This window comes from Lampetra planeri, chromosome 4 (genome assembly GCF_965212315.1).
Source record: "Lampetra planeri chromosome 4, kcLamPlan1.2.h2, whole genome shotgun sequence".
NCBI lineage: Eukaryota > Metazoa > Chordata > Hyperoartia > Petromyzontiformes > Petromyzontidae > Lampetra > Lampetra planeri.
The window spans coordinates 23,736,282-23,763,560 of record NC_136110.1 but is presented as its reverse complement, the minus strand read 5'-3'; the positions used below and the strand labels follow the sequence as shown (position 1 = coordinate 23,763,560).

At 42.3% G+C, this 27,279-nt stretch overlaps 1 protein-coding gene across 1 annotated transcript in view; it reads right to left on the bottom strand.

Annotated features, from left to right (window-relative positions):
- Positions 1–27,279, bottom strand: part of LOC144717850 (CUB and sushi domain-containing protein 3-like) — a 449,456-nt gene that overhangs the window by 177,482 nt on the left and 244,695 nt on the right. Inside the window, exon 10 of the mRNA XM_078593564.1 lies at positions 22,190–22,314. Within this exon, the coding sequence (XP_078449690.1) occupies positions 22,190–22,314 (125 nt within the window). The remainder of the gene's footprint in view (positions 1–22,189; positions 22,315–27,279) is intronic.

The following is a 27,279-nucleotide window of genomic DNA, read 5'->3' as shown; positions in this document are numbered from 1 at the left end:
AACTGGCTGATTGTTTACTCTATAAATTCCCAACTGTATAAATACCCCAATTAATAAATATCCCACTGAAAGAAAGGGGATAAATCATGGCAAAAACATTTGAATTCAAAGCCTCTCCATGTCTCCTACAAATCTCAGTGCACTTGTTAAATATTTTAACACTCTCCTAATGTTTGTATCCAACATTACCAATTTGATTCGCTTACAACATTTAATTTATAAGGTGGTCAGATGGTCATTAGAAACCAGTACGGTATCTTTGAATGGACAATCCTAAAAATGGAATACTACATATTTCTAATCATAGTTCATGTAATAGAATCAGTTATGTAATATATTTTCACTACTTGGCTTTATTAAATCTGAATATATATTTTACAATATTTACATATGGACATGTGAGCATTTTAAAAATAACTTTGACCATGAAAAGGATGGTTCAAAGACCCTCAATATTCGAGAGAACTGTCTTCACAACTGAAGCCTGAGGCAGTGTCATGACCAAATATTATATAAGTGTGCACAGGAACACACAATAGTGTATGAAGTGCGTTTGTGTTTGTGGCTGTGTTATTTTTCATCGCCATCATCATCATCATCACCGCAACGTGTATGAATAGACACCGAGTTATTTTCTTTCATGCAACAAAGCGGAGCACCTGCTTACAGCGAAAATCATTATTTGTGCTGTTATGGTCTCATTCATGACGAACATTTCACGTCACTTATGTTGAGGAGGCGGGTGACTTGTGGATCACAACGCGGGATTTGGCGCTGATGAAATCAATGGACAATCAGACTTGTCACCCGTGGTTAAACTGGACTACCAAGTGCAGTGAGTTGATGGTTTCAGGCCGGTCACCAATGACTGCACAAAAAAAAGTCCATCTTTCAATTTGGCTTAATTCTGCCGCACAAACTTAAACGTGTTGAATTAAAATGTGTGCCTCAAAGTGTGGATAAAGGGTCATATTAAAGTGACTTCAGTAGTTCTGCAAAGTTATCTTCCGAAGCAGTTCTATGACACAGATTTATGTACTACGAGCCGTATAGGTTAAAATGTATATGTACAATATTCATCAAATGACATGATACTTACAGCACAATAAAAATGCATTTAGGGAAACAATATGTTTTCCTTCCCTGCAAGTGCAGTACAGTTTAAAAAAAAATTGTACTAAGCTGAAATGTCATTGGACACGCAAATTCATTATTTGTATTTATTTTAAGTGGAGACATATGTGATGTGAATTTCCCTATCTACTTTACTTTTGAAACTAGCAATAGCAACGTGATTATACCCCAAGCAGCAAAAAAACCCTTTGAATCATGCTCAAAACTGTCTTTCTTTAGAGTATGCATTTATATCACATTTCGCCTGAAACAAGTGTTATAAATTCTACCAGTGTTTGGCCCTCATTGCAAAACCAGCAACAAGGGACGAAAACAACATATTGATTTCATACATTAATTGAAAATAAAGCTTAGGATTACATATGTGTACGCACTCTGGACTTAAAGTGAAAACATCTATGGCATCACATTCACATTCCTCAATCGGATGTATTGGGGGAATGAAATGTTGATTTGAACGAGACTCCGTGGGATTTAAAGCACCGTGATCAATTTTAGGATCTGAGAAATAGGGCCACTTCCACTGAAAAGCACGCCTCTAAATATTACATTAGTTTCCTGTAGTGAAAACAAACGAGTGGAGGGACACAAGTGGGCAGGATACATGGCAGCATGCAAGGCTGCACCCCAATGCCTTTGTGTCATTGATACTGATGGCCCTGAAAGGATTGCGTTAGTAATCATTTGCCTGAGGCGAGCTCAGTGCTCGAACATTAAGCTGGCATACAATGGCATGGCAAGAGTATTTTTTTCTTAATGTGAACTGTAATTAAAATGCGGCAGAATGAAGAAATGCGTTCCATGCATATTTCATGCAAATTCAATAGTTGTGTTGGCTGCATATACCTGTGCTGTATTACATGTTGTGTACACATTTCCATGATGACAAAAGACAATAATGTTTACAAACATGAGAAAACACTTTTTTTCTTTACAAAATTTAACTTTACATAGGTATAAAAATAAATGCAAGTCAGTATATTACACATCATACCGAATGTGGATTTCAGGCTGTGTTGAAAAAAACATAATTATAATATTAAATAATGCATATATCTAATCAATTACCTTCATAAAGGAATAGCCAAATGCCATTCGTAATGGTAATAAAAAAATGTAAATCGCATTATTTGAACGCAAATAAATTAATTTGACAATGTTTTTCAAAATACAATACACCAGTGGTTGTCCGCTTTTCTATGCCCACAAATTACGGACCACGATGTGCCAAAAGCATATTTTCATGAATTAAATCTACTTGTCGATAAACCAATGCTAGCAATCAGCAGATTCAGTCAATTGCGAGCAGTGGTGACAAGTCTTGAATACATTTCCAAAGGCCTTGGGTCACACCAATGGTCCACAGATCACAGGTTGGGAACCACTGCTATACACAATTTACAAGTGATGTCCTCTTAGTAAATATATATAATTTGATAATATTTCCATTACGTCATGGGCATTTAAGATAGAATGAGTGTCCAACCCACGTATATCCTTGTTGTTATCTAATATGTATGCATATTGTAATACGTTCCACTTCATAACAACAAGATATGTTCTACCCAGTGATGTAGGCATGCCTCCAATGGCTGTGGGAATGAAATCATTATATACATTATGTTGAAAGCAACCCTGCTAATCGTGTGCGTTGCAGGAGTGTGAAAGTTCAAAGTAACGTCCTACACGCTCACTTGTAGTGCAAGCACAAAAATGCGGCAGCATAAGTTGAGTAATCCAAACATGAACATTATTCAGGGAACCTGTTTTATGAACTATGTATGGGCATTCCTCGCATAATGTACCCCCATATCGCGAATTCACAGTTACGTGATTAATATTTTCGGGACATACTTCACACTACACGCTCAACAAAAAAAATATTTCAGAAGGTGGTGGTAAAAATTCAAATCCCCACAGAAGGATCGTAACATTATCGTGGTGGTGGGATTTTTGTGTTGCATTGATCCTCAGAGCTATGTCGCCTGGAGTCTTGTACCCCTGGTAGGGTCTCCCTTGGCGAACAGGTCTGGGGGGAGGTTCCAGACAAATAACGGTCAAAACAAAAGCCCCGCATGAATGCTTCTGAAATATAAAAATCTGAAAACCTCGCCTAGACAAGGTATACCGGGACACCTCCCTGGAGCCATGCCTGGGGGTGGTGTTCGCCGGTTAATGCCTGGTTGCCGGGTGATCCACGTAACCCGGTCGGACCCAGCCCGTAATTGCTACGCGGCGCTGTCCTGTGGGCTCACCAACCACAGGACAAAGGGTGAGGGGCGAGTGCGATGGCAGTATGGCAGGGAGAGAGATGGTCTCAAACGGGCTAGACCATGGCAATGGACACTAGCTATTGGGACGTGGAATGTCACGTGAATGGGGGAGAAGGATCCAGTGGAAATGTATCGACTAGATATATATTCTCAGGTTTTTTCGGTAAAGTCACGTAGGTAAAAACATTAAAATTAATGAAAGTAAAATAAAACAAAACAAAATAAAATTCACGACGTTTCGGAGGCAACACAAGTCTCCGTCATCAGGTGGGACCGTCACAGCCGAATTAGCTGCATCAAGTGAAGCAATGATTCAAGATGTAATCCCTTATAAGCAAGTTGAAGGGAGGTGGAGGGGGGGGGAGAGCTTATCAGGCTGTGGTAGCCAATGAATGGAAACGTATCGGGAGGGAGGAGGAGCGGTGATCAAAGACTGCACGCAGTGCTCAACACAATGAATGGAGACGTGTCGGGACGGAGGGTGAGCGGCGATCAAAGACTGCACGCAGTGCTCAACACAATGAATGGAGACGCGCCGGGACGGAGGGCGAGCGGTGATCAAAGACATCACGTAGTGCTCAACACAATGAATGGAAACGTGGCGAGCGGTGATCAAAGAACAATGAAGAGATTACTGTTAAACACTGTGGATGTTAACACTCGGTGAAGTAAATTAAAATAGTGCCTGTCAGATAAGATGGTCCAAAAAGTGTAATTAAGTCTTTTTTGCGTGGTTAATAACATCTTTCCAGTGATTACTGAGTTTGTACCCATCATCACGGTTGAAATTATGTCTGTGTTTGTATATTTGTATGGCTTCGTGTACAAACCTTTGATGGTAGCCCGGAGGTTTGCAGAGAACCTTGGTCTCGGAAAAGACAATTTCATGAGAGCCCGCCGAGTTGTAGCAATGATCGGCAACGGCCGAAGAATCAGTTCTGCCGTGTTTCAGATCTGACTTGTGCTCGCGGACACGATCAGCAACATGACGTTTTGTTTCTCCAATGTAGCAATCACCACAAATGCAACTCAATTTGTAGACTCCAGGATACTGTAAGTCAGGAACGACATCCTTCACAGATGGAATCAGATCACGGATTTTATGCACTGTACTGAATCGGACTTGGATCTTATGTTTGTTTAGAATTTTGGAGATCTTTTTGGTCACGCCTGCTATGTATGGTAACGTGATAGTTTTGGTCGGAGTTTCATGTGGTTGTTTCTGTGTGGTGGGAGAGACAGCTTGGCGGATAGTGCGGTCAGAGTATCCGTTCATCCTGAGGGCCCGATGTACATGTCTTAATTCATCAGTCAGGTGGTGTTGGTCAGAAATGCCATGGGCTCTGTGGTATAGCGTTTTGATGAGAGAATTCTTTTGAGATGGGTGGTGGTGGGAATCCGGTTTCAAGTAGGAATTTGTGTGGGTGGCTTTCCTGTAGACAGAATGTCCCAAGGATCCGTCAAGCCTCCTCTTAAACAGAATATCCAAGAATGGTAGTTTACCGTCTTTCTCCACTTCCATGGTGAATCTGATAGATGGGTGTCTAGAATTGATGTGGTCCAAGAAGTGGTTCAATGCTGGGAGGCCATGTGGCCAGATGACGAAAGTGTCATCCACATATCTCTTCCACAGGGAAGGACGCAGGGTGGATGTCTGGATGGCGTCTGATTCAAACTTTTCCATGAACATGTTGGCTATAACTGGTGACAAGGGGGAGCCCATAGGGGTACCCTCATTCTGTTTGTAGAAGGTGCCATTCCAGGTAAAATAGGTGTTGGTGAGGCAATGCCTAACCAGCGCAGGTACATCAGAATTCAATCCATGTTGGACTAAGTCCTCAATTATTGTTAGGGTGTCCGGTACTGGGACTTTGGTAAACAAAGATACTACATCAAAGCTGACGAGGATGTCATCAGGAGATAGTACCATGTCCTTAACCATAGAGACTAATTGGGTTGAGTACTGCCGAAGAGGTCTTGCCTGTGAAGGGGAGCAGAGTATCTGATAGAAAACGGGCTAGTTTGTACGTCGGAGAGTTTATCGTCGACGTACAAACTAGCCCGTTTTCTATCAGATACTCCGCTCCCCTTCACAGGCAAGACCTCTTCGGCAGTACTCAACTCAACCCAATTAGTCTCTATGGTTAAGGACATGGTACTATCTCCTGATGACATCCTCGTCAGCTTTGATGTAGTATCTTTGTTTACCAAAGTCCCAGTACCGGACACCCTAACAATAATTGAGGACTTAGTCCAACATGGATTGAATTCTGATGTACCTGCGCTGGTTAGGCATTGCCTCACCAACACCTATTTTACCTGGAATGGCACCTTCTACAAACAGAATGAGGGTACCCCTATGGGCTCCCCCTTGTCACCAGTTATAGCCAACATGTTCATGGAAAAGTTTGAATCAGACGCCATCCAGACATCCACCCTGCGTCCTTCCCTGTGGAAGAGATATGTGGATGACACTTTCGTCATCTGGCCACATGGCCTCCCAGCATTGAACCACTTCTTGGACCACATCAATTCTAGACACCCATCTATCAGATTCACCATGGAAGTGGAGAAAGACGGTAAACTACCATTCTTGGATATTCTGTTTAAGAGGAGGCTTGACGGATCCTTGGGACATTCTGTCTACAGGAAAGCCACCCACACAAATTCCTACTTGAAACCGGATTCCCACCACCACCCATCTCAAAAGAATTCTCTCATCAAAACGCTATACCACAGAGCCCATGGCATTTCTGACCAACACCACCTGACTGATGAATTAAGACATGTACATCGGGCCCTCAGGATGAACGGATACTCTGACCGCACTATCCGCCAAGCTGTCTCTCCCACCACACAGAAACAACCACATGAAACTCCGACCAAAACTATCACGTTACCATACATAGCAGGCGTGACCAAAAAGATCTCCAAAATTCTAAACAAACATAAGATCCAAGTCCGATTCAGTACAGTGCATAAAATCCGTGATCTGATTCCATCTGTGAAGGATGTCGTTCCTGACTTACAGTATCCTGGAGTCTACAAATTGAGTTGCATTTGTGGTGATTGCTACATTGGAGAAACAAAACGTCATGTTGCTGATCGTGTCCGCGAGCACAAGTCAGATCTGAAACACGGCAGAACTGATTCTTCGGCCGTTGCCGATCATTGCTACAACTCGGCGGGCTCTCATGAAATTGTCTTTTCCGAGACCAAGGTTCTCTGCAAACCTCCGGGCTACCATCAAAGGTTTGTACACGAAGCCATACAAATATACAAACACAGACATAATTTCAACCGTGATGATGGGTACAAACTCAGTAATCACTGGAAAGATGTTATTAACCACGCAAAAAAGACTTAATTACACTTTTTGGACCATCTTATCTGACAGGCACTATTTTAATTTACTTCACCGAGTGTTAACATCCACAGTGTTTAACAGTAATCTCTTCATTGTTCTTTGATCACCGCTCGCCACGTTTCCATTCATTGTGTTGAGCACTACGTGATGTCTTTGATCACCGCTCGCCCTCCGTCCCGGCGCGTCTCCATTCATTGTGTTGAGCACTGCGTGCAGTCTTTGATCGCCGCTCACCCTCCGTCCCGACACGTCTCCATTCATTGTGTTGAGCACTGCGTGCAGTCTTTGATCACCGCTCCTCCTCCCTCCCGATACGTTTCCATTCATTGGCTACCACAGCCTGATAAGCTCTCCCCCCCCCTCCACCTCCCTTCAACTTGCTTATAAGGGATTACATCTTGAATCATTGCTTCACTTGATGCAGCTAATTCGGCTGTGACGGTCCCACCTGATGACGGAGACTTGTGTTGCCTCCGAAACGTCGTGAATTTTATTTTGTTTTGTTTTATTTTACTTTCATTAATTTTAATGTTTTTACCTACGTGACTTTACCGAAAAAACCTGAGAATATGAATCATTGCAGTCACGAAAGCTTCAAATCTAGAATTAACGACTAGATATAGTACATCTCACCTCCACACACAGCATTGGCACTAGAACCCAACTTCTCAATTGGGGGTGGTCTCTCTCTTATTCCGGAGTAACCCCTGGTGAGATTCCCCGGGCGGGTCTGGGAATACTCATAAGGCCCCGGCTGGGTGCTGTTCAGTTGAAGTTTGTCGCAATAGACGAGAGGATCGCCTCAATGAGACTTTGGGTCTCAGAAAGGAAAACTCTTACTGTTGTCTGTGCTTATGCACCAAATAGCAGTTCAGAGTATTCGGTCTTCTTGGAGACAGTAGGTGCAGTCCTCGATAGAGTGCCACCTACCGACTCTATGCTCAAGTGGTAAACGATGGAGATACCTGGAGAGGCGTGATCGGGAGGAATGGTCCCCCTAATCTGAACCCGAAGAGTAAGATGTTTTTGGAATTCTGCGCTTGTCACGAAATGTCAATAATAAACACCATTTCGATTTAAAGCTTTCGTGACTGCAGGGATTCATCTTCTTGGTTCTTTCGGTAAAGTCACGTAGAAGGGAAGTAATAAAATAATACAAATAAAACATAATAAAATAATTCTCACGACGTATCGGCCACAACACAAGCAGCCGTCCTCAGGTGAAGACCAGGTCTGTCGAGGCGACAGCGTCTAAATGAAACACCACCACGCTTGGAGCGTCTATTTAAGCTGGGTTGGAAGGGGGGGGAAATGCACCTTGACAAAAGAATCTGCATATCAAGAGGAATTTAGCATATTTATGGAAAATGCAGGAATGCGAATAGTGCTAATTTGTGAAATGCGTAGGAGGTGGGCGGGGGGTTTTCAAAGTCATATTATGCCTATGCATTATGCAGGATTAGCAGCATCAAAGGGAGGGGGTAGGGGTAGCATTAATAAAGGGAAGGAATGTTAATAGTATGTAGCTGCAGTAACTAAACAACCACGTAAAAAGCTAAAGTATAAACTACATAGTATCATCAGTATGCTAAATATACTTTCAATAAGCTGAGCTACCAACCGTATGCAATACATTACAATTCTAGGTTGCAAAAAATATAATGTGCTTCCAGCTAAACTTTTTTTTATTAAATTCCTTACATCACACGGGTCTATCCCGTACTATATGCTGCCATAGACAACCCCAACATTAAATTGTATACTGTATTACTATACACTACCCTATGTCTTAGAATAATACATAGTGTAATATTACACTATGTATTATTCTACCCACCCAACTGTATACCACACTGCTGTATATTCACTATACAATTACGATACTAAATATTACCTTATACATTGTATTAAACATTACACTTTAATACTATATATTATTATACACTATACCATTGACCGTCGCGTGAAAGGTACTAAGAGGAAGGAACGAAATATGTCAATGGGAGAGTGGTGGTAGGAAGCTTGCAGCGGAGCAAAGAATCCATTCCCTGCGGAGAATACAAGATATATAGTCAATGTCAGTGAGTGGAACGCGGTCTGAAAGTCACCGTAAACGTGGACACAATCAGTTAAGATCCAAAATGGTTTATTACGTCCTTCCAATGATTGCTAAGCTGGAATCCATCTTCTCGGTTGAAATTGTCTCTGTGTTTGCATATGTGGATCGCCTCATGAATGAATCTCTCATGGTAGCCAGATGGCTTGCAGAGAACCTCTGTCTTGGAGATGTCAATATCATGTGAGCCCACTGAATTGTAACAGTGATCTGCCACGGCTGAGGTGTTTGTCCTACCGTGTTTCAAGTCTGCTTTATGTTCACGGATGCGGTCCGAGACATGTCATTTGGTTTCTCCAATGTAACTGCTACCACAGAGGCAACTTAGTTTGTAGACGCCAGGGTACTGTATGTCTGGAACCACATCTTTTACAGACGGGACCAGATCACGGATTGTATGTACTGTGTTGAATCGGACCTGGATCTTGTGTTTAATCCCGTCTGTAAAATATGTGGTTCCAGACATACAGTACCCTGGCGTCTACAAACTAAGTTGCCTCTGTGGTAGCAGTTACATTGGAGAAACCAAACGACATGTCTTGGACCGCATCCGTGAACATAAAGCAGACTTGAAACACGGTAGGACAAACACCTCAGCTGTGGCAGATCACTGTTACAATTCAGTGGGTTCACATGATATTGACATCTCCAAGACAGAGGTTCTCTGCAAGCCATCTGGCTACCATGAGAGATTCGTTCATGAGGCGATCCACATATACAAACACAGAGACAATTTCAACCGAGAAGATGGATTCCGGCTTAGCAATCATTGGAAGGATGTAATAAACCATTTCAGATCTTAACTGATTGTGTCCACGTTTACGGTGACTTTCAGACCGCGTTCCACTCACTGACATTGACTATATATCTTGTATTCTCCGCAGGGAATGGATTCTTTGCTCCGCTGCAAACTTCCGATCACCACTATCCCATTGACATATTTCATTGCTTCCTCTTAGTACCTTTCACGCGACGGTCAATGGTATAGTGTATAATAATAAATAGTATTAAAGTGTAATGTTTAATACAATGTATAAGGTAATATATAGTATCGTAATTGTATAGTGAATATACAGCAGTGTGGTATACAGTTGGGTGGGTAGAATAATACATAGTGTAATATTACACTATGTATTATTCTAAGACATAGGGTAGTGTATAGTAATACTGTATACAAATTAATGTTGGGGTTGTCTATGGCAGCATATAGTACGGGATAGATCCGTGTGATGTAAGGATTTTTTTTTTTAAAGTTTAGCTGGAAGCACATTCTATTTTTTGCGACCTAGAATTGTAATGTATTACTTACGGTTGGTAGCTCAGCTTATGGAGAGTATATTTAGCATACTGATGATACTATGTAGTTTATACTTTAGCTTTTTACGTGGTTGTTTAGTTACTGCAGCTACATACTATTAACATTCTTTCCCTTTATTAATGCTACCCTTACCCCCTCCCTTTGATGCTGCTAATCCTGCATAATGCATAGGCATAATATGACTTTGAAAACCTCCATCCCACCTCCTACGCATTTTACAAATTAGCACTATTCGCATTCCTGCATTTCCCATAAATATGCTAAATTCCTCTTGATATGCAGATTATTTTATCAAGGCGCATTTCCCCCCCCTTTCAACCCAGCTTAAATAGACGCTCCAAGCGTGGTGGTGTTTCATTTAGACGCTGTCGCCATGACAGACCTGGTCTTCACCTGAGGACGGCTGCTTGTGTTGTGGCCGAAACGTCATGAGAATTATTTTATAATGTTTTATTTGTATTATTTTATTACTTCCCTTCTACGTGACTTTACCGAAAGAACCAAGAAAATAAACACCATTTTTGAACACAAGGATGCTCATATGTGTACTTGGTACCAGAGCAATGATTGACTTTCTAGTTGTATCGTTGAACCTAAGGCCGTATGTTCTGGACACTCTGGTGAAGAAAGGGATAGAGCTGTCAACTGATCACCACCTGTTGGTAGGTAGGATTCGACACCGACCAGTTAGATGTGGAAGGCCAAAACAAACAGTGCCGGCTTTCTGGGAACGTCTGGCAGAAGACCAAGTGCAGAAAGATTTAAACTTCCACCTCTGGGAAAACTTCTCCTACACTCCACGGGAGGTCATTGGATGATGTTCAGGACCTCGATTGTTGATGCAGCTGTGAAAAGCTGCTGCCTGAAGGAAGTTGCTGCCTGTCATGGTGGCAACCCTGGGACTCGCTGGAGGACACCAATGGTGAGAGAAGCTGTCAAGTTGAAGAAGGAGGCTTTCTGAGCTATGCTTGTTAAAAGGTCTCCCGACTCAATTGAGAGGCACCGGCTTTTCAAGAGGGTCGAAGCGGTAGCAGTTGCTAAAGTGAAAACCCAGGCATGGAAGAAGTTTGGAGAGGCCATAGAGAGGGAGTACCGGGCAGCCTTAAATATGTTCTGGGTGGTCGACGGGACGTGAACCTAGGCTGTTCTCAGTGAGGGTGACATAAAATTTAACTCAAATAAGGAAATAGTCGAGAGGTAGAAGGAACACTTCGATGACCTCCTCAACCTGATGGACATGACCTCTTCTCAGGAGGCAGCCCTGGAAACAGCTGGGGGGGTCGGATCCATCACGGCTGCTGAAGTTGCTGTGGCGGTCGAGGGCCTTCGTAGCGGCAAAGCTGTTGGGGTGGACAAGAATTGCCCAGAGGTGTTGAAAGTGCTGGACAGTGTAGGAGTGCCGTGGTTAACATGCCTCTTCAATGTTGCATGGAAGGGCGGAGAAGTACCTCTGGATTGGCAAACTGGGGTCATGGTCCCCTTTATTAAGAGAGTGTGCTCCAACTACAGAGAGATCACACTCCTCAGCATCTCAGGTAAAGCTTATGCCAGAGTGCTGGAGAGGAGGCTGCGCCCGGTGGTCAAGCCTCAGGTTAACTAGGAACAATGCGGATTCTGCCAGGGTTGTGGAATAATGGACCAGCTCTTTTCCATCTCACAGATATTTGAGAGGTCATGTGAGTATGCTTCTCCAGTTTACCTCTGCTTTGTAGACTTGGAGAAAGCATATGACCATGTTCACCTGAATGTCTTGTGGGAAGTGCTGCAGGAGTATGATGTACCGATGCCGCTTGTGTGTGCTATCTGGTCCCTCTATTCCCAGAGTGAGAGCTGTGTCCGTATTTTTGGTGTTAAATCAAAGTCGTTCACTTAGGGTGTTGAACTCTACCAAAGGTGGTTCGTTTGTGATTTGTATAGACAGGATATCAAGGAACAGCTGAGGTATGGAAAGTATCCAGTTGGGAGCATGGAGGTGGCATCGCTGATTTTTGCACATGACATTTTCCTCTTTGCCTCATCAATCTGTGATCTCCAGCGTGCACTTGAATGGTTTGAAGTCGAGTGTGAAGCGGCTGGGATGAAGATCAGCACCTCCAAATCTGAGGTCATGGTTCACTCCCGGGAGATGGTGGAGTATGCTCTCCAGGTGAGGGGGGAACAGCTGCCCTTAGTGGAGGAGTTTAAGTACCTGGGGCCTCTTTCACGAGTGATGGTAAGTGGGAGCAGGAGATCGGCGCATGGATCGGTGCGGCATCCACAGTGATGCGAGCGCTGTACCGTTCCGTAGTAGTGAAGCGGGAGCTGAGTTCTCGAACAAAGCTCTCAGTTTACAGGTCAATCTACATCCACACCCTCACCTATGGTCATGAGCTTTGGGTAATGACCAAAAGGATGAGATTGCAGGTACAAGGGGGTGAAATGAGGTTTCTCTGCAGGGTTGCCAGGCTCACTCTCAGTGATCGGGTGAGGAGCTCAGTAATCCGGGAAACCCTCAGAGTCGAGCCGCTGCTCTTTCGGATTGAGAGGAGCCAGCTAAGGTGGTTTGGGCACCTGGTAAAGATGGCTCCCGGTAGACTGCCCCTGGAACTTTACCGGGCACATCCCACTGGGCGAAGACCCTGGAGCCGGCCTAGGACACGATGGTGGGACTATACTCTTTGGTTCTTTCTGTAAAGTCACGTAGGTAGAAAAAAAGATATATATCACTATGTTTCTCAGGTGGTCTGGGAATGCCTGGGAATTCCCCAGGAAGAGCTAGAGTCCGTCACCAGGGAAAGGGAGGTCTGGACCACGCTACTCAATATGCTGCCGTTCACCAAGACAAGCGGATTGAGAAACGAATCAACGTAAAAATTTATGTAAAAAAAACATTTCTTATAACGTCACTGCACCGCACCTCTAATAAGCACGATTGGCTACGTACGGTGCGAAATAAGGTCAACATGAATCAGAACCAGAAGAATTAGAATGTTGAATTATACTCGAGGAATCCAATGAGCTATACAGCTCTTTCTCACAGAGGCCCATACACTGGCATCATGGCAGCGTCCATTGTCATGGGCTGGGCGTAGCCATCGTAGATCTGATCCCTTTGGTTGCATCATGCGTGCTGCTGCAAGCATCCAATGGAAGCGTTCAAGAAGCCCTGGAGTTACTTCTTACGAAGTATTAAACCACCTTTGTAAGTAGTAATCGTTTCAATCTTAAGTACAATTATTTGTTTTAAACTCCTCATTAAGTCATTTTTGTAATGCTAAATAGTATTATTATTAAGTATTACATTTAAAATTATTTTATAAATCCAGGGATAAAATAATGAAATTAAATACTTGTTTTTTTTCTTCAGTCACACGCCCCCTCCCCTTATAACATGCAGGAAACCATGTTTGCGCGTTCTGCGATGGACGCCTGCACTAAATATTTTTTTACAAAAGTTCAAGCTCAGTTGTGCAGGTTTCTTAAATCCCTTAGACGCTGTCTACCGAGCAGTATTGATGGGTTAGTCGACTATCAGATTGTTTATGTTTGGGTGAACTGTGAGTGCTTCCACCTCTTCTAAGAATTCTGGGCAGCATGGAAGAGTAGGCCAAATATCCTCAATGGGAGCTATCTAGAGTTACTTTAATGAAGGTCCTTTAACCAGCATGGGCATTGGCAAGTAATTGCAGGGCTGAAAATGAATAAATGCCCTTTCATTTTACTTGCATACTCACATTAATGTAGAGTGGCATTGGGAAAATTGACCAATATACAATAAATTAAATGGTTACACAAAAAAACGAAATACATTCCTTGTGTGTATTCATTATAAAAAAAATAAGAAAGCTGAAGATGCAATAAAGAATAAAAATGGAAGGTAGCATGAAGTTGCTCTCCCAAGTAATGGCAATGCAGTTTTAATGGAAAATTGTGTATATCAATTTAATTATCAGCAACGCTGGCCTATCTTTATGTTAAAGACGCACAATGGAGTTCATTGAACCATTGAAGTGTGGCTGACAGTCAATTTGGATATGACAGTCAATTTCACATTCATACACCTGGGTCTTTTGCTGTAAGAAAAAAAACGTATACATTGGTTTGCACCACGGATCGTAATGACTGCTTAGGAAAAATAAAACAGGTAAATAATGAAGCGGTTTCCAAGAACAAAGCATTTTCTGCAAAATATAGTGCAGATGCTGAAATTGTATTAACCAGGACAATAGAAACGTAAAAAAAGATTGAATCGCATCAGGAATAAAATGAAGCCGTTTTTGAACAAGCTTAGTTTAGTATTGTGGTACTTGGTACATTGCGGTAAATGTATTATTCTATACCGCACCACCTTCTGAAAACGCTTATGCAAAGCACCCCGTGATTAAAGGTGGAGATTTTAAAGGCCATTAGGGAAATATTACGTGTGGTACAAACATTTCAGAGACAATTATACTCGGCCAGAATCCAAAGTGGAATTATGCACAATACTCATGTGAGACTTGAGAGAATAATTGTTTTTGAGGAAACTTTTTTTTATAAAAAATATCCAAAATTGCTTTCGTGAACAACAATAAACTTTACATATATTAAATAAAAGTACAGTATCCAACAGCGTTTGCATTTTTTAAATAATCCTGCTGACTATGCTTGGTAGAGGTAAGGCATGTAACCATTAATACACTCTAATAGACAATTGAGCTTTGATTTTCATGCTAAAACAGTACTCCAAATATATGATATACACAAAAACACACAAAAATGGGTGGAAGAGATTGGTTTATATATCAAATTAAGTTTATATTGTATGCAACTGTAATTACGAGATGCAAATGCATTGCATATAATGCAAACAGTTTAATATGAATAGTTTTAAAAGTAAAAACCGAATCAAATTTCAATCTTACATTTTTTACATTACAGACTGTGTTGATAATTCCATGATAATGTCAATATTTAGCATGGTTCAGAGTGATGACGGTAAGGTCTGATCTTGTCTGCTAGAATTTTTAACTGTGAACAAATGATAATGGATTTTGCAGACACGATGTTCTTATGTTTTATTATGCACATGTTGCTTATCATTATCAAGTTCGTTATTTTCAAAGCACTCCAACCTGCTCTTATCTGCCTCTTATATTGATCATTTTGATCTTTGCCTGCAAGAACTGCCCAAGGCACATATACCCAGCCCTATTATGTATTTTGCACCTGTGTCTCCAACAAATTCTGTTATTTCATGAACAAGATGACTTGTTATTTGTTTCTTTCGGTTAAGTCACGTCTAAAGATAAAATAATAAATTAAATTAAATAATAGAATACGACGTTTCGATTGCAACACAAGCAATCATCATCAGGTATAATGAAATAGCGACATAAAATCTAACCAGAAAACTATAGACAGACATATTAGCAGACAGATATCACCCAGATACATAGCGAGAGCAACACAGGTAACAGAGAGGGGTGATCGTCTCTGTGTGGTGGCCTTAAATAGACAGAGGGGGGGGCGGAGGCAGAGAGAGGGAGGAGGGTTAGAGAAAAAATTAGCATATCAATGAGTGGTCAACAGACGTGGTGCTGCGAATGCGATGGCACGGCAAGCAAGCCTGAAAATCAGGAGAAGGACACACTAAAATTGAATAACCTAGTAAAATATCGAAATGTAATGTAATACAACACAGAGGGTCGGTCAACACACAATTAACGCATAGCCTGGTTGATTACGTATTTCAAAGATTGCTAAGTTAGAATTTAAGTGTGAACAATCTAAAGAGAGGACACAGGCAGAGAAAACAAGTCGCCAGAGAGAGAGAAAAAAGATAAGCTTAAAACTTCCCCGTAGAAGTGGTTCAATCTTAATTTTAGAACTTTCGTGACTGCAGGAATTATTATTTGTTTCTTTCGGTTAAGTCACGTCTAAAGATAAAATAATAAATTAAATTAAATAATAAAATACGACGTTTCGATTGCAACACAAGCAATCATCATCAGGTATAATGAAATAGCGACATAAAATCTAACCAGAAAACTATAGACAGACATATTAATTTTAGTGTGTCCTTCTGATTTTCAGGCTTGCTTGCCGTGCCATCGCATTCGCAGCACCACGTCTGTTGACCACTCATTGATATGCTAATTTTTTTTCTAACCCTCCTCCCTCTCTCTGCCTCCGCCCCCCCCTCTGTCTATTTAAGGCCACCACACAGAGACGATCACCCCTCTCTGTTACCTGTGTTGCTCTCGCTATGTATCTGGGTGATATCTGTCTGCTAATATGTCTGTCTATAGTTTTCTGGTTAGATTTTATGTCGCTATTTCATTATACCTGATGATGATTGCTTGTGTTGCAATCGAAACGTCGTATTCTATTATTTAATTTAATTTATTATTTTATCTTTAGACGTGACTTAACCGAAAGAAACAAATAATAATTCCTGCAGTCACGAAAGTTCTAAAATTAAGATTGAACCACTTCTACGGGGAAGTTTTAAGCTTATCTTTTTTCTCTCTCTCTGGCGACTTGTTTTCTCTGCCTGTGTCCTCTCTTTAGATTGTTCACACTTAAATTCTAACTTAGCAATCTTTGAAATACGTAATCAACCAGGCTATGCGTTAATTGTGTGTTGACCGACCCTCTGTGTTGTATTACATTACATTTCGATATTTTACTAGGTTATTTAATTTTAGTGTGTCCTTCTCCTGATTTTCAGGCTTGCTTGCCGTGCCATCGCATTCGCAGCACCACGTCTGTTGACCACTCATTGATATGCTAATTTTTTCTCTAACCCTCCTCCCTCTCTCTGCCTCCGCCCCCCCCCCCTCTGTCTATTTAAGGCCACCACACAGAGACGATCACCCCTCTCTGTTACCTGTGTTGCTCTCGCTATGTATCTGGGTGATATCTGTCTGCTAATATGTCTGTCTATAGTTTTCTGGTTAGATTTTATGTCGCTATTTCATTATACCTGATGATGATTGCTTGTGTTGCAATCGAAACGTCGTATTCTATTATTTAATTTATTATTTTATCTTTAGACGTGACTTAACCGAAAGAAACAAATAATAATTCCTGCAGTCACGAAAGTTCTAAAATTAAGATTGAACCACTTCTACGGGGAAGTTTTAAGCTTATCTTTTTTCTCTCTCTCTGGCGACTTGTTTTCTCTGCCTGTGTCCTCTCTTTAGATTGTTCACACTTAAATTCTAACTTAGCAATCTTTGAAATACGTAATCAACCAGGCTATGCGTTAATTGTGTGTTGACCGACCCTCTGTGTTGTATTACATTACATTTCGATATTTTACTAGGTTATTTAATTTTAGTGTGTCCTTCTCCTGATTTTCAGGCTTGCTTGCCGTGCCATCGCATTCGCAGCACCACGTCTGTTGACCACTCATTGATATGCTAATTTTTTCTCTAACCCTCCTCCCTCTCTCTGCCTCCGCCCCCCCCTCTGTCTATTTAAGGCCACCACACAGAGACGATCACCCCTCTCTGTTACCTGTGTTGCTCTCGCTATGTATCTGGGTGATATCTGTCTGCTAATATGTCTGTCTATAGTTTTCTGGTTAGATTTTATGTCGCTATTTCATTATACCTGATGATGATTGCTTGTGTTGCAATCGAAACGTCGTATTCTATTATTTAATTTAATTTATTATTTTATCTTTAGACGTGACTTAACCGAAAGAAACAAATAATAATTCCTGCAGTCACGAAAGTTCTAAAATTAAGATTGAACCACTTCTACGGGGAAGTTTTAAGCTTATCTTTTTTCTCTCTCTCTGGCGACTTGTTTTCTCTGCCTGTGTCCTCTCTTTAGATTGTTCACACTTAAATTCTAACTTAGCAATCTTTGAAATACGTAATCAACCAGGCTATGCGTTAATTGTGTGTTGACCGACCCTCTGTGTTGTATTACATTACATTTCGATATTTTACTAGGTTATTTAATTTTAGTGTGTCCTTCTCCTGATTTTCAGGCTTGCTTGCCGTGCCATCGCATTCGCAGCACCACGTCTGTTGACCACTCATTGATATGCTAATTTTTTCTCTAACCCTCCTCCCTCTCTCTGCCTCCGCCCCCCCCTCTGTCTATTTAAGGCCACCACACAGAGACGATCACCCCTCTCTGTTACCTGTGTTGCTCTCGCTATGTATCTGGGTGATATCTGTCTGCTAATATGTCTGTCTATAGTTTTCTGGTTAGATTTTATGTCGCTATTTCATTATACCTGATGATGATTGCTTGTGTTGCAATCGAAACGTCGTATTCTATTATTTAATTTAATTTATTATTTTATCTTTAGACGTGACTTAACCGAAAGAAACAAATAATAATTCCTGCAGTCACGAAAGTTCTAAAATTAAGATGACTTGTGTTTTGCGCACACTTTGCGGCCGTCTTGATTAAGTTTTTCAATCATTCTCTATAATCTATACCCATAGGCTGTCATAAAAAACTACATTCTATAAATATTGAGATAGTTAATATTTTATCTAATTTTTTTGCATTTTCTTCTCAATGCTATCACTCTGAACAATTGTGGTGAAAGCATATCTCCTTATCTAAGTCTCCTTTTAATATGTAAACATCTCAGTATTTTACAAGCTATTATATTTTTGCAAATGGATTTTAATGTTTCTAAATATATTTTTTTATTTCAGACTTGATTTGTGAGAGATTGTATGACTGCATCGATTTCCAATTAATCAAATGCATCTTTTTATAATCTGCAAAGGCTAGGCATAATATGAAATAAACCATTCCCAAACTCAGTGTGATCATGTGGTTGGTTGGCCTTTAAATGTTCTATTATTTTGTTCTCAATGTAAGCAATTATAAATAAGTGAGAAGAGGCAAATGGGTCTGTAATTATTCAAGTCAGTTTTAGCTCCCTTTAAAAATATTATAATTAAGGCATCTTTCCATCGTTAAAGTATTGCAATTCTCTGTAAACAATGAGTAAATAGATGTCGTTGTTGTATCTTTTTTTATTCAGGAGATTAAATAAATCCATTGAGATACATGCAACATTGTCTATTTTGCAAGGGTGACCAATGCAAAGTTAGATTGCGAAACCATGAGGGATGGTGATTGCATTGGGGCCCTTCATCCAGCAGTGAATAAATCATGGATTATATCATGTAATAATTAACATACTTGTATCAAATATAACAAATATTTGGTCCCAGTATGTACGAGAACAATGCACCTCAGCACAGTTCCTGCATTGTATATCTCAGCTTAATTGCACAGCAAGCTTCAGAAACGTTCAGTATTCTTCATTTTTTATCAATCAATGTTTTGTATTAACCATCTTAATATACAAGTAGTATATTTTCCCAACAGACTCAGTTTTGATTAAATTAATTTAAATAAACGGAAGGTGACCTCTGTCCTTGGGCTTTATTGAATTTGCTTCCTGCAGAATGACCTCTGTGACCTACACATAATCACACCTCCCACCACATCCCTCTTTACCGCAGCAAAGCCAGGAAATAAGTTGTTCTGTCCCCAAAGGCATTCGGTGCTGTGCACTATTAAACTCTCCTCCACCCATCCACCACAGAGAAAAGGATGGGAACACAGGGAAGTCTGACCGATGAGTTGAACTAAAATAAGTGGCTCTTTGGATGACAGGGCGTGTAAAAGAAAACAGGGCATGGTCAAGCTCTCTCGAGGGAGCATGTGTCTGCACCGTGTGATAGCCCATTGCGCTGATTTGCTGTTGAAAAATGAACTTCAGCACCTCAGAATCTATAACTGATTGAAGGGAATTAACAGATAAAAAGGAAAGTATGTGCTTTAAAACTATATGCAAGTTAAATAAGATAAACATAAAAGGGGACCAAAAATATGGATAGTGGAGGAATCTTTTTAAAGTGTTCACAGATTGTTAAAATGTGATGCAATTAACTTGCATATGTTCTCTGATCCATGTGCCCCTCTTTATTCCTAGCATTCGCTTCATCTTGCTTCTTCGTGTACTTTTACAGTTGTTTAATGCTCTTTGTGCACCAATTGAAAATATTCAGGCATATTGCTATCTCATTTTTAACGATACATTTTTATATTATAAATGCACTCCATACTGCCCTTGCTCATCTCTTAATTTTATATATATTATTTTATCTCAGTCTGACTTCAATAGTTGCCCCAGATATGCATAATCAGTTGTGTCCCTCCAACAATTAGCTCCTTTTGTTCAGCAAACTTGTGCGTCTCTTTTGCTCTGCTCAAAATCATTTTTAGCCCCACTTTTGCAGTCTTCTTTGTTAGGTTCATAAATAATTGTTATTTTATGATGTCAGCGATTCTGAGGTGGTTAACACTTTCACAATTAAACTTTATATCTGTATTTCTTCAATAATTGTTTTGGTAGGAACTATTTTCACGTCATTACCTAGGTCAGAGTGTATCTCCTTGCTGGACTCCGCTACCAATTTGTATTTCGATACTTCTTTGGACAATCTCACTGAACCTGTTTCATCTTTTCTTTGGCCAAACCTCTTGGTGAAATGATGGCCAGAAAAGCTACATAAATCTTATCTTACATCTATTATGTCTTACTGTTATTAAGTGTTTCACAATACACATGTTATTTTCTTTGCATATTTTCTTTTTTCATGCCTGGAACGAGTTTTGCTCTTGACTCTAACCATGCATGGGTCTATGTTTCCTTGCCCTACCCACCATTCCCTCTGATAAGCATTCATATGCGGTTTAAATATATGTAAAGCATCTTCAGATACAAATGTATGTAGATGTTACGTAAATTTTTATTGTTGTGGTTGTTGTTGACACAGTAGATTCAAGACAATTGCCGCTGTGTGAAAGATTAATGCGTTAAATGGCAATGTTGGCCAGAGATAATATATAGTAGACACAACAACGCTGCATTCCACGCAAAAATCAAGGCTGGCTGTGTTGTATGTGTAAGTGTAAAATATTGTACAATCTGATACAATAAAATCGTTAAAGACTAAAAAATGAAGGTCACATTCGCCAAAGAATACTGGATGCCATCGAAGCAATACACATATGCTATGTTTGCAACTTTTAATGGAGCTAATCTTTATGCTGATAATTCAATGAAAATTAACAAAGACACCTGCAGCTAGTTAAACCTAAATGCCTTTTGTGATATGTCATATACCTAAGGTTAATAACAATCATGTTGGTGATTTTACTAATGCTTGTTGATCCATATAATTAAACTACGTGACATTCTATTTGTATTGCATTGAGTAGAAATCACATTTTTAAAACACCTGGCTTTCATGCATAATGCATCACCATCGTCAGCTGCCAGGACCTATCCACTGCTTCCCCATATCGCTGCCATTCATCGTGGTCTCACAAATTCGACAGGCCATCGAGCTCCGGCGCATGAGTTTGACATCGTTGCTCAATATCCATGGTTGCCATGCTCTCGGTGCCGAATCTCCCTCCTTCGACTGCTGTTCCATCACCGGTCTCCCCCATCAGCCACCTAGCAACGTGCTGTGCCCAAGCCGACTCACTTTTTTGTTTACCGGTCAATTTGATGTTACTTTTTATCATTATTAATTTCTGAGCGTCAAGCTCAGTGAAGTGCAATTAAAACTTATATAATGTGTATGTTATATTTAAAGAATGTGGTTAAATGTTTCGTGTTGCTTTTCTCTATGATTCAGGTAAGTGATGAAGAAATCGCCACATTTTTCTGTATATTGCAGTGTGATTAATTAATTATATTTTATGCAAAACACAATAATGACATGAAATGGGGTCAAGACGCAGTGGGGCTCAGACCTGTCGACATTATTTTATTCAAGTTTATGCCAAACGCCTTGCCTATAATTGAATTCCTCCCATCTTATACTCATCACTTCCTAAAGCCGTTGCCAGTAACATTTCAGGCGCATTTTAACTTGACGTCCAATTAAACACCCAAAATAAAACCGTCACATATTGCTTACTTGCTATGAAATAGACGGAAAATTGTTTCTGCCCACCTTTGCACTTGGGCATGTTGTCACTCCAAGATGCAAAAATCTCGTTCACGCGCTGGCAGATGATGCTGCTGGAACCTTGAAGTACGTAACCTTCATTGCAAGAGAATCTAACGGTAGCTCCCAACCTGAAAGATCAGCACAGTGCAATTATGAATTAATTAGGTTCAGCCTTTGGCCGATAATAATCATTCAGCACGACAAAGCTAAGTAGGTTGGCTTGCCCTTGGCATTTTTTTTATTGCATCATTAAGCATGGCACCGCCGTGGGATTATAAGTCTCGGCATCAGCATTAAAATTGTAATGAAATCATGATAATAAATGGTGATTGTATAAATAATGATGATGCGTATAATGATAACCATGACAATTATCAGAATAATTTTCAAAGCTGTCGTCAATATATCATTTAGCATAATTGAGGATTAATGATAATCGTGCTTCTCAGAGTGCAACAACACCATTTGCTCTGGGCCTTTCACTTCTTAATGATGCATTAACTTACTAAAGAGGAACAGGTGTTAGAACTGGGTCATGCAATCATCAGAATTTGCTAATCTGAAATTGTGAGCTCTTAATCATAGCTGCGATAGGGAAAGAATGGCTCGTGTTTGACACTTGATTGAGTTGGGCTTTGTGGGGGATAAAAGTAGGACGTGATGAACATAGCATTTATTCATATCTGGAAATGTTTCCATCCTGCCCCGTCGTGAGAGAATTGCACTCAATTCTGTGCAAATTCGGCTCAATTCAATCATACAGAATGTGTGGAGGGCTGTGTTGCCATTGGGTGCTGTAATTATGCCACAGCTCATTTAATTTAGCGAATTTTGCCCACAAAGTGGGCACGATTAAGAAGGAGCACGGGGGAATGCTAAAGAAAGTTGATATAGATTGGGTGTGGTGACATGAGATGTTCTGCCACATGCATGATATGTTCTGCCAGATTTTCTGCCACAAAGTGGTGGATGTTCCACCACAAAAAAAGTCTAACCCTCCTGGAAAATAATTCACTTTGATGGAGTAAGGATTGCAAGAATCAGTCTCTATCAATTAATTGATGCACCACTACATGCCTAAGATGTGTGCACACAAGTGCACACACTTATATATATAAAAAAAAGATTTCCCGTCAAAAATAAAGATTCCCGTATATCCTTAAGAGACTATCAGGGCAAGTGCCATTAGCGAGCACCCATGAAGGCCGGCACGGCGCATGAGGGGGTGGGTAGCCAGCACCACGCCCGGCCGACTTTGGTTCCCCAGTAGCGATTATGTTACACACTGCACCAAGTACTCATTTGAAACTGAGTCGACCTAGGGGAGGCCCAGGATCGGTTCAGATAATGATCACTGATGTTGGCCATGAGCGGGAATCGAACTCGGGTATGTAGCGCAGTACGATAACCGCTGCACCACCGCTCCCCACCACAACAGCAACTGCCATTCGTCACTAAGTGGCGGTGACGTCACCACGACGCTTGTGCCAGGCTATGTGCACGTTGAGGACACTTGAAGTATCGAACGCCCGCTGGCAGCAGGTCACGGGGAAGACCCAGGTGCCACGGGTCGACTAACTGAGAAGACTGGCTGATGCACCATCTGTGCCCCCCTACTGTGCCAACTTGCTGTGCTTTAGACTTCCTGTGCTACACTCGTTGTTGTGAGCATCACTCCTCCGCCCTCCATTGTTGTTGGAGGGCTTCTGCCTCCAACTGCCCAGTAGCATCCTTCACGAGCCTCCTCCACAGAGGCCGATCTTGACACCTCTGGTACCAGTCATCAGCAAGTCCACTCAGCTCCACATCCTCCTGTACCACATCACTCCATATTTTCTCTAGCCCGTGCTGCGCCCGTTTAGCCCCCTCGATCCGGCCGAACAAAAGCTGTTTAGGCATGCGGTGGCTGGGCATGCGGGCTACAAGACCCAGCCAATGCAGCTTTGCCTGCCGGAGGAGCTCACCGATGAGTCTTTGTCTAGATATTTAAAAGATTTGTGAGCTCCTCACACCACAATTAAGCCTGTTTAAACCCAGGATAGGTCGTAGGCAGGCCAGCCTAACAGATTCTAACTGGCGTTGATGTTCCATTAAGGGGGTCCACGTTTTGCAAGCATAGAGAAGGGATGAAATGATTGTGGCCAAGAAGACCTGAAGCTTCATGCAGAGCAACAGACCAGGTACCTTCAACACAGCGTTACGCAACCGATGAAAAGAAAATGCCGCTCGACTAATTCGGAGTGAGACCTCTGCTGTTAAACTGGAGCCAGTCATGAGCACATTGCCCAGATATGGGAAACTCTCCACTCTCTCCACAACTGCCCTATCACCAATTGGGAGTTGTGGGGGTGGAGTGTCCAATGGTACAAAATACCCAGAAAGGTGCTTAGTTTTGGTGGGGCTGATGGTAAGGCACCACCTATTAGTGGCAAGCTCCAGGTTCAGCAACAGTACCTCCAACTCCTCCTCTGAGTGAGCAGCAATTACCAGATCATAGGCATACATAACATGGTTGTCCAATAGGGAGCCATCCCGATACCGCACCCGGGCATCCCATCCTATCTGGTACATTATATCTATATCCGATGGAAATTCCTCCAGTACAGCCATCGAAGGCTTCACGAACTACGTGGTCGAAATAGATATTAAATTATGTGGGAGCCAGAAGACATCCCTTTCGACCCCAAGGTGAACAGGGAATGGCTCCGAATCCCAGCCACAGAGTTTTACCCGGGCCCGCTCACCATCAGGAACATCCTTAATGATCGTAAGCAGAGGGTCAGGGACTCCAAAAGCACGAAGAGCCCAGGCCTACTCATAGTATCATAGGCCTTGACCAGATCAATAAAGTAGAGATGTAGGTCTTGTTGGAATTCCCTACAACTCTGCTGTACAAGACGGACAGAAAATATGGCATCTGTGCAGGACCACCCTTTCCGGAAACTGCATCGGGGCTCCGCAAGCCTCTCCTCAGTATGCCTGGCAAGGCAATGTTGAATAATGCTTGCCCATGACTTTTCCTGGCAGACTGAGGAGTGAGATGCCCCTGTAAGAAGGGGGACCACCAGGGCATCCTTCTAATCCTGCAGAACCCGTCCAGTGTTCCAAACTGTTGTTATGATGTCATGTAGGGCAGTTTGTGCACAAATGCCACCCTCCCTCAGCATTTTGCTTGGGAGATAATCTCTGCTCGGTGCCTTTCCTGGTCTCATACTCTGGATCCCCTTCAGTACTTTCTCAACAGATGGCACCTCAGCCAGCCACTCACAGGGGGTCATTTCTTCATCCATTATTTGAGGCACCGCAGACTCAGCAGGTACATCCCCACTCTGTCCCACGATGTTTTCCAGGCTGAGGGATTTCCCCTCCCCAGGACCTCACAGAAATGATAAGAAAATCTGTAAACCTGTTCCTGGGGGTCGAAGATTGGATCACCACTCTTTCCCCTAATGATGGTAATAGGTGTGGCTCTGCAGGTTACTTTTTTGATGGAGTTAAAGAGATATTTGTATTGAGGAAAACTCCATCTCCTCAGCAACCTGCGACCACCATCTTTGCAGCGCCTCACAGCTATCCGAACCTCCGAGCAAAGGCTGCAGTAAGCCTCCTCATTCTCTGACGTGGGATGCTGTAGACAATGAGAGTGGGCTTGTCGCTTTTTTTCAGCCAGCCTGAATACCTCCTCTGTCAGCCAGGGTCTCTGGGGAGGTCTGGACCGTGTACCCAATGCAGCCATTGCAGTTGCATGAGCCACAGTCCTAAACCTTGCCCATTTCCCCTCGACATCAGGAGGAGTGGGTGACGATGGCAACCCCAGCCGCAAGCGATGATTCAATTCTCGCTTGAAACTTTCATCAGCTAGCTGAGATCATGCCAATATGGGTTTTAATGGGGTCCTGGGTGTACACCCACCACTGGAGTGGAAGAATGGCAGGCGCATCTTACAGATGACAAGTCGATGGTCAGTGGTCAGATCAGCTCCACGGTAGGTCCTGGTGTCAAGGACATGGGCCCGCATCTGCTGTCCCATCACTATATAGTCCAGCAAATGTTCTTGCTTGTACCCAGCATGCATCCATGATGTTGTGTGGATGTGCCGATGCCGGAACAGCGTGTTGGTAATTACAAACCCATGGGCTGCACAAAAATCTAGCAGCCTCCTACCATTGTTATTGAGCTGATCAGGCCTATTCCTTCCAATCACTCCAGACCAAGTGCCAGCATCATGATCAATTCGGGCATTGGAGTCGCCCAACAAGTAGACTCTATCCCGAGGGGCCACTTTAGCTCGCACCTGTAGCAGGAGGTCATAGAAGTCATCTGACTCATCCCTCCACGGATGTTCGTCTTCGATGGGGGCATAAGTAACCACGACCACCGCTCCTCGCCTTTGGTTGAAGGCGAGCCTAAAGTAGCCTGGGGCTTACAGCTTCCCAAACCTCACTGCCACACTCCGATGCCCCCTTCATCCTTTTGTTTGGCAGTCTCCTGCCCCGAGTAGAGGACTGTCCACTCCTCATGGTGGTAGGAGCCAGAGCCGGTCCACTGGACCTCCTGAATACCACAGAGATCCAGGCGGTACCAGTCCAGCTCCCGACAGAGGAGTGGCAGCCTCTTCTCCACAGTGAGCATTCGAACATTCCACGTGGCCACCCGCAGTGGTTTTTTGTTGTTTCTGGAGGAGCCCCGAGGGTAAGGATTCAGTCTCCTGGCTCCGCCAAATGGGGTTTGGCCAGCAGACGTTATAGATGCCTGTACCCCCGGGGTCTCTGGCACAAGCTTAATTAAAGTTTTAAATCGTGGTTAAGTTGTAATTAATTGAAGGTGGAGGGGTTACCAGTCCCTCGCACCCATCCAGAGCCCCTGTCCAGAGCCCCCATTTGGCCGCTGTGGTGGTTACAAACGCCATGAGGGGAATGGCCAATCTAAATTGGCCCTCCCCCCATGACACTGCTCACCACAGCATTGCCGTCCGGCACCAACAAGGAGGTAGGGGGTTGTTTTGCCCTGAACCCATCACATACACATATATACAAAGACAAAGATCCCCCGTATAGCCTTAGCATACTGTAGGGGCAAGTGCTATTAGCGAG